At 34.3% G+C, this 8,966-nt stretch overlaps 1 protein-coding gene across 1 annotated transcript; it reads right to left on the bottom strand.

The window, feature by feature from the left end:
- Positions 1-5,805: 5,805 nt before the first annotated feature.
- Positions 5,806-6,735, bottom strand: LOC127677703 (taste receptor type 2 member 124). The gene has a single exon (XM_052172722.1). The coding sequence runs from the start codon at positions 6,733-6,735 to the stop codon at positions 5,806-5,808; it is 930 nt and encodes a 309-aa protein (XP_052028682.1).
- Positions 6,736-8,966: the final 2,231 nt, after the last annotated feature.

Genomic DNA, 8,966 nt, shown 5'->3' with positions numbered 1-8,966 from the left:
ATTTATTAGTTTTCCATGCCTCAGTAGCTACACATTTGTAAGTGGGCACCACTAATTGGGTTTGTGGAATAATTAATAGCAAAATATAGAAATAAATAATGAAGGTGGAAATGTGATAGTGTTAAGTGCACTTGGGAAACTGATGGGAAATAGTGATGTATCCATATGATCAGTATACATAGTGTGAGTGAATGGCACTTTCAAAGAATAAAAAATATGTTTTAAACAAACAAAGTAAAAAGATCCATCTATAAAATTTTATTTATACATTGTATACTGGTGTCTAGTTAGTTTTTTTTTTTACTTACTTATTTTACTTTAGGTATATTAATGCTTTGCCTGAAAGTGTATCACATGCATGGCCGCTGCATGAAGTAGTCAAAAGAGGGTATTGGATCCACTGAATTGGAGCTACAGATGATTATGCCACACAGTGTGGCTCTGGAAGTTGAAACTGGGTCCATTGCAGACAAGTAATCATGCAACTTTAATTCAGTTTCAAAGTTAAGACAAATACATTCATTATGTTGGTGGTCCAGACATCATTGTGTATGACAAGAGTTGATGAAAAAGATTTATCACAGGTAAATATCAGACATTTGAGCATATGTGTTCCACACTGCTTGCATACACTTAACAAATACTCAAGATAACGAAAAGAAAGATGTGATCTAAATTCACAAAATTAGAAATGAAAAAGGAGACATAACAGACATTGCCAACATTCATAGAATCATAAGAACATTCTTTTAAATTTTATACTTAATTCAAACACTAAAAGAAATGGGTGACTCGCTAAATGTAAATATTCTACCAAAGCTAAACAAAATAAATTAAAGAAATAGACCCATAAGTACTAATGAGGTAGAAACAGTAACTTAAAACCTCCCAATTGAAAAATTCCCAGAAACAGACAGATTCAACTCAGCCTATTCAGTGTACAATAATATACTTGCAAGAAATATTTTAACATAATAAAATCTTAGAAACAAATTAAAATTCAGAGATTCCAGTTGCTGATAATGAAAGCCTCAGAGTAAAGAAGGGGAAAGGATTTTAAAAAGGAGCATTTTTTAACCTATTGCTATTCTGCTAAGTGGACTGAATATTAAACTGAGTTCTGATGTCTTATTATTACACCCATAGATTAGTGTGTCTACCAACCTTCACCTTACACCAGCTTCTGTTGTGCTTGTGTGTGCATGTGTGTGTGTGTGTGTGTGTGTGTGTGTGTGTATTTTTTTTTCTTTGTTCAAGGTCCTGCCAGTGGCCTTGGTTGGTTTTGGTCTGTAAGCTGTACACCATTGACTGTACAGCCATCACTTTCTATACACTCTCAGAAGTTATTTTGATGTCTTTTGAATATTTCCCATATCCCTTGATTTTGTCATGTGTATTGTTATTTTTCATGGCTTGAAATTAATGTGAGGGGAGCAGAAGGAATGTTTAGATTCTGTGTTTATGTGTCTTTGTTTTTATGCTATGATTCATCACCAGGTATTCTTGAAAGGTGTATGTCTATACAGTTTTTATTTCTATGTGTTATCTTTCATGAATTTTCAAGTCTCTGAAATGTCTCTGAAGAGATTTTATCATAGAATTTCCAGTGCATGTGAATGCTTTTGTTTAAGTTACTGGAACTATGTAATGCTTTTCCACATTCTTGGGTTCCATCCACTGTCTGTTGCTGTACTTTTTTTTGTTGTTGTTGTTTTGCTTTTGTTTTTGTTTTATTGGGTTTTTTTTTTTTGTTCGTTTGTTTTTGTTTTTCAAGACAGGGTTTTTCAGTGTAGCACTGGGTGTCCTGGAACTTACTCTGTAGACCAGGTTGGCCTCGAACTCAGAAATCTGCCTGCCTCTACAGACCAGGCTGGCTTCGAACGCAGAAATCTGCCTGCCTCTGCATCCCAAGTGCTGAGATTAAACATGTGTCACCACCGCCCAGCTGCTGTACTTATTTCAATGCATCTGGTACTATTGAAGACACCAGTGTTTAACTGACAACCTAAAGGTTTCTCCCCTGTGTGGATTTTCCACAATTAAATGTATAATGCCTTTCTTGCACTTTGTACACTTCTTCCTCATAAACAATTTTGTCTTTGAAAGCAGATGAGGCAACTGAAGGGATTCTCCACAGTTCACACATTAATGGGTCTTCTATCTGGTGTAAGCTTTTTCATGTACTTCATGGATATAAATCTTGTTGCTTTGCTGCATTATTCACATTCACAGAATTTCTCTTCATGGGACTCACCTCACATGTATGAAATAAATTATATTACTTAAAACTTTAATAAAATTTGCAATCATAGGTTTTTCTATGCACTCTGTTGATTTTATGTATTTGAATGCAACGTGGATCAGTAAAAGTATTTTGAAATTTCTTGCATCTATAAAGCCAAGATTTAATGTTTATTATCATATGCCTTTGAAATTGGATGAGGATTTGGGTGGTGGTATGGAGGATTTAAAAAAAAAAAAACTCGTTTAACACTATATGTGTTCTTTATTGAACCAGAACTTCTATGGACTCAAATTAAGTATTCTATTTTTATATTCATGGGTGTATCTGCTGTGCATAAACTAGGGCCTGGCAGTGGTGGCATATGTCTTTAGTCCTAGCACGTGGGAGGCAGAAGCAGGTGCATTTCTCAGTTCAAGGCCAGCCTGGTCTACAGAGTGAGTTCCAGGAGATCCAGGGCTACACAGAGAAACCTTATCTAGGAAAAAAGGAAAAAAGAAAAAAGAAAAGAAATGAAAAGAAAAGAATTAGGGTTACTATTGTGCTGAGATATGGTCTCTAAACTGCATAGAGGTAAGGACTAAAAGTTAAGGATATGTACTAATATTCTATCTACTGTAGAATTATGAGAAAAACATTTCTGAGTATCCCACTCTCTTTCTTAAACTTACTCATTGTCTTGTAAAAGGTTTGTTCAGGTGTTGAAGCCCATTAGAGCTCCCAGTTTGCCTTGACTATGAAAGAAGTTCAGAGAAACATCATGCATTAGCTTACACCCTTGTATATCCAGCAGTAATATAGGACAAACCACATCAACAACAGCAACAAAAAGAACCCACAGTTTTTTAAGCAAAAAAAAATTGATCTCGTTATTGAAAGAAGTGTGTCGTATTTGATCTGCATTTTTCTAGGTTGTGCTATGTGTGGTGTTGAAATACAGCATAGCATCAATATTTATATTCAACTTTAACAGCATCAGAAAGAAATAATAGTTAACTTATTGTAAGCAAAATATGAAGAAAATAAACACTAAACTGTCACTTATGATACCTATCACATATTTGAGGATTTTTTTTTGCAACATGGGCAAATACAATATTTGGATAGTATTAATATTAGTTTGTCTGACTGCATTTATTTTAAATTGAGCTCAGAAAAATATTGAATACTTTTGATTAGAAAAAAGACTAGTCATTCCAGAAACATAAACTTTTTTGATTCTGAAAGAGTAATATCTTTCTCAGAATCAAATACTGTTTTGTTATTAAAACTAAGTTAAAACTTAACCGAAAAATATGACCATCTCTATTAATGTGGCTAGCAATTCCACAAGAATCATTAGATAAATTTAGAGATAAAGGTAATCATACGTGATTATAGTCAATAGCAGGAATAGTGAATTTCCTGCTTTTGTTTGAATCTAAATCAAATGAATTCACTGCACATCTTATATTTTGACACTTCCGGGGTAAAATACCAGCAAAGGTATTTGTATTTATTGTTTAAGCAAAGCAAAAGGAAAATCAGACTGAAAGAATCTTTCTTCAAGTATAGTGAATCCCAATAAGTTTTATTTATACTGGCCAATAATAGAAAACATTCATAGGTCATAGGTAAAGTGAATTATTTTCAATGAATTCACCAGCACACCTGTTGAACACCACTTACCATTATCATCCAGGAACATCAAGATAGTTATAGAAATTTTTATATTTTTTGGTATTTGTTATACACAAATAACATTTATTTTAAAAATTCTTGGCATAAAATATGCATTTATAATACACCCAACATAATAAAGTGTAAATATTGTGGTTTTATACAGAAGTTATCAATTCTGAAAGCAGCCAACATATTGAGAACAACTTCAAAAAATACACAGTCACCATGAACATGGAAAGTGCCATGTAGCTGTAGGTTCATAACATGTTTGTGGTTTGCAGTGCTATTCTGAATCAATAGAGGTCAGTAAAGAAACTAATCATTGTACTACTCTCATAAAAGGCTAACCAACCAAAGGTTTCTCTCTCCTTCTTCTGACATATTTAATGTGATATGTCAATAACCACAGAGCAAAATCCCTTGTTAGGGACCTGCACACATGAAACAGACAATAGAGTCGGATAGAATACATGGGGTAGAAGTAGAGAATTCAAGTTTGTGTTGCTATTCAACTAAATTATCTCATGAGAAAGAATCATTTTAATTTAATAGAGCACTCATGTACTTTATCCATAGCTTCTACACTTCAATTATTAATAAAAGCAACAAACCAAGACTTCACTATTTCAACTCTAAATAAATTCCCTAAGTACCCTTAATTCAACTAAACACAGATTAACAACATAGTTAAATCAAGTCCTCTTCCAATGAACAATTTAAAATTGCTCACTTGCAACCAACAGGCTTGATGTTTACAAATAACATCTAAATAAGTAATTGTAGTTGTTTTATTTTATTTTATTATTATTTTCATTTGGTTTCTCAAGACAGGGTTTCTCTGTGTAGCCCTGGCTGTTCTGGAACTCACTCTGTAGACCCAACCTGGCCTAGAACTCAGAAATCTGCCTGCCTCTGCCTCCCAAATGCTGTGTAGTTGTTTTAAAATGGTAAGGAAATCTATCCATAATTTCTTCAAAAAGTTTACAAAGTATTAATAATATGGAAACATTCATCATAAAAATGTAATTAGTTTAAGTAGGAAGAAATTGAATATACACTTTGGAATATATTACAATAACCTTCATGATGCAAGAAACTGAAGGTGGGAATAAATTATCCTTGAACTGTGGACTGAAATAAAACGTTTCTTCCCTAAGCTGCTTTCACTGGGGAATTTTATTCCTGCAACAAGAAAGGAACCAATACAGCTCAATAAGTAAATTCTATTATTTTGAGTACAGACCATATATTACTAAAACGTATATGCTTGATAGTTATAGACTATATGCTCTAAAATAAACTGTATTTCTAGCAAGCAGAATTAAGATTGCACAGTGTAGATTTGTAATCAGATACCTGTTTCCCAGAACCTCCATCAGACTGGTTTGTATTAGTCCCATCCTCACTGTGTCTTTTTTAGGGAGTCTTCAGACAGGATGGTGATAGAGTAACTCTATTATCCTGTACATAAACTCTTGGGCGATAATTTTCCATGCATGATGCAAATGATTCTGCTACATTACTGACACGAACTTCATAAAAGGAAATCTTGAAAAATTTGGATTTGTTTAAAATTGAATTTGTTAAAGTTTAATATTTTAAAGACTGGGTTCCATTATGTATCACTTTTTGTCCTGGAAATGGCCATGTAAACTGGACTGTCCTTGAACTCATAGAGATTCCCCCTTCCTCCTGAGTGCTGAGGTTGAAAGAGTTGTGTGATTAAATGTATGTGCTGACACTTCTCCTTTGATTTAATTGAAATTAAATGTTAAAATATCTATCATATGAGCCTTAGTCAATGAGATAGTTTGACTAATAAAAACCTGCTACTATATGTCAAGGGGGGAAAGTTATTAAACTACTTCCTCATAGATTTGTTTGTTAGCTGTTTGACTGCCTTATGTAGTTGGTGTATTCTGTCCTTTCAGCCTACAACCCAGTTGCCTCAGTACCCAAAGGGAAGTCTGCTTTAATTTAGAATTTCCAAGAATCAGGATATATGAATGGGAAGAAGGATACAGCAGTGAAGTTATCATACAAATAATGTGAACCAGTTCACTTTTATTCTTCTGAGCAACCCATGCTATAAGAAGAGACAGGAAATATGAAGCATAGAGCAAGAGGAAGGAGACCAAAATTCTCAAGGCATTTCTGTGGGCCTTAGTACTAGGGTCTCTATCTCCTCTAGAATTGAGCTGCATCTTTTGGAGATGTTTCCATAAAGAGAAGATTAGCAGAAGAAAAGAGATTAAGGCCAATGAAAATGGTATTAAGGAGAACATAGTCGTGTTAAATAACATAAGGTCTAACAAAATTGCAAACTCAGTCTCCATGGAATTCACACTTGTGTTTCCTCCATATTGATAGAACCTCTCTTGAAGAGTGGTGGTTATTTGTATCATATTTGCAATCAAGAACACCAAGCTTCCTAGCAGCATCTGAACAATCAGCTGTTTTAGTCTCCATTTCAAGTACAGAAAGATCTGCCAGGAGCAGTTAGCTATTCTGAATAAATAGATGACACTGAGAGCTGTAGCAAGCCAGAGACTGAAGTGACTAGATAGTATAAAGCTGAACACAATTACTTTTAATTCTTCAATGGTAATAGATGAAATTAATTGACTTTTAATCCACATAATTAGTGTTTCCCAGATGAGACTAATTCTGGAAATTGCCAATATAATGAGCATTTGATCAGTTGTGGAGAGCTCTTTTTGATTGAACCAGTCAATGCAGTTCTTCAGAACTATCAAACCATTGCTCAAATTTCCCAAAAGAAACTCTGCAAATATTATGATGGTGGAGATACTGTACAGGAAAGGTGCCATATTCATATATAGAAAGCCCAAATTCTTTTTCACTGCTCCTCTTGTACTGATTGCATACCTGCCATATGGTCAACTATGTAGCTAAATATTTCTCCTCTTTGTCCTCCTTCTTCTGCAATGTCTGATTATAAGGAAAGCCAAAATCTCCCACTTTGCATTGAATCTGCTTACAAATCTGTTACATTTTTTCTTCAATTCTCTGTTGAGTTGTAGATAATGTTTTTATGTGATCATCAGGGGGTGAAATATTCAGCAGATGACTTAGAAACAAAGGACAACCCATATTTGCTGGTATGAAAATCAAGAAATTCTTTCCTACTGTTTTGCATCTTTGACCTTTTTGAGGTTTAGGAAATTTGGTTATGTCATCTTGAGTTTAAGGTACAAATATTACTAAAACCTTGCTCAATGAATATGAAGCTAAAATGGATTTTTTTTGTGTGTGCTCAGTCAAGAGACTTGCTACTGAAAACTTAAATGACATTCAGAGTCAGGTATGTGTTTTTCATAAAACATCAGTTTCCCCTGACTTCAGCTCCTAACTTTTTCACACTGAGAGTGGAAGCTGGATTCAAAGAAAGAAAGATGGATTCAGAGTGCATACTCAACTTCTTTCTGCCCAGAAGAAAATAAGAAAGTAGATTCAAAAATTAACAGACTGACTTAAGATTATTAATGTAAAATTAATGTTAATAATTAGGTTAACCGTGTTTACCTTGATCATTATAATAGATCATTGTATCTTCTGAAGTAGATTGGCAATTATACTTTGAAAAGTTTTGCATTTTATTAATCACTCAGACTTTGTCAGATGTTGCAAAAATACTTGGACAGTTACAATTAATTTAACTCTTTAATTTTGATTTATAACTTAAAGGATTTATATTGTTTCCAATACTAGGGGGCAGGATCCCTTTTCTACATTCTCAATTTTATATACCAAGAAAGTTCAATTCATATACAGAAAGCAATATTGGAGTTTGAGACATAAAAGACTAGCTCCAACTTGTTGAGCATGCAATCTTCAGATCTCAGCATCCATGCGGATCAAGGAGACATCAGAGAACAATTTAGCTGGTCCCTACAGAAGATTCTTGAAGATATTTGCAACTATCAGGTGCTAATATTTCAGAAATCAAGACTTTGCATGATTCAAATTGTACTAAACAAATATGTGTGGGCTTTAAACTGTGCCAATACCTACCAATCCCACATTAGGCCTCTTATATGTATTTTTCTTTCTTTCTATTTTACCAAAATATCTCTCTTTTGTTTTACTTGTTCTCACTACATTTGTGAGAGAGGATCTAGATGTTGTCCTCCAGACCTTAGATTGACTCAAATAAAGTCCAACCAAAGTAGTTATCTACATATGTAGTCTTGCATTCTGGGACACAAAGGAGAAAGCAAGCAGCCACAACACTAGTACTCCATGAACAAGCTGTCAAAACTGCAAATACTATTATGTTTGTAGGTATGAATCTCATTAAGGAGACAATTTTTCTTCCTGCTACTTAATCTGTGCCATTTTTCCATTTTGGAGCAGAGTGGTTTTCTTTAGGTTGTGAAACAATATTTCTTTTTTTAAATCAGGATCTTTCCTTAAAGCAGCTTACATTTGTATGGCTATTGGAGAGAGATAACATAACCATCAGGAAGATGGCTATAACCTCACCCACTAGTGACTTTTTTTTTTACTTGTTTTGAATGCAAGGTCTTTTATTTTATTCTATATATTTTTATTTACATTTCAAATGATTTCCACTTTTCTAGCCTCCCACTCCCCGAAAGTCCTATAAGCCCCCTTCTCTCCCCCTGTCCTCCCACCCACCCTTCCCACTTCCCCATTCTGGTTTTGCCCTATACTGTTCACTGAGTCTTTCCAGAACAAGGGGCCACTCCTCCGTTCTTCTTGTACCTCAGTTGATGTGTGGATTATGTTTTGGGTATTCCAGTTTTCTAGGTTAATATCCACTTATTAGTGAGTGCATACCACGATTCATCTTTTGAGTCTGGGTTACCTCACTTAGTATGATGTTCTCCAGCTCCATCCATTTGCTTAAGGATTTCATGAATTCATTGTTTCTAATGGCTGAATAGTACTCCATTGTGTAGATATACCAAATTTTTTGCATCCACTCTTCTGTTGAGGGATACCTGGGTTCGTTCCAGCTTCTGGCAATTATAAATAGGGCTGCTATGAAAATAGTGGAGCATGTATCCTTATTATA

The sequence above is a fragment of the Apodemus sylvaticus genome, chromosome 2 (genome assembly GCF_947179515.1).
Source record: "Apodemus sylvaticus chromosome 2, mApoSyl1.1, whole genome shotgun sequence".
Lineage (NCBI taxonomy): Eukaryota > Metazoa > Chordata > Mammalia > Rodentia > Muridae > Apodemus > Apodemus sylvaticus.
This window is presented reverse-complemented; position numbering and strand designations above follow the sequence as displayed.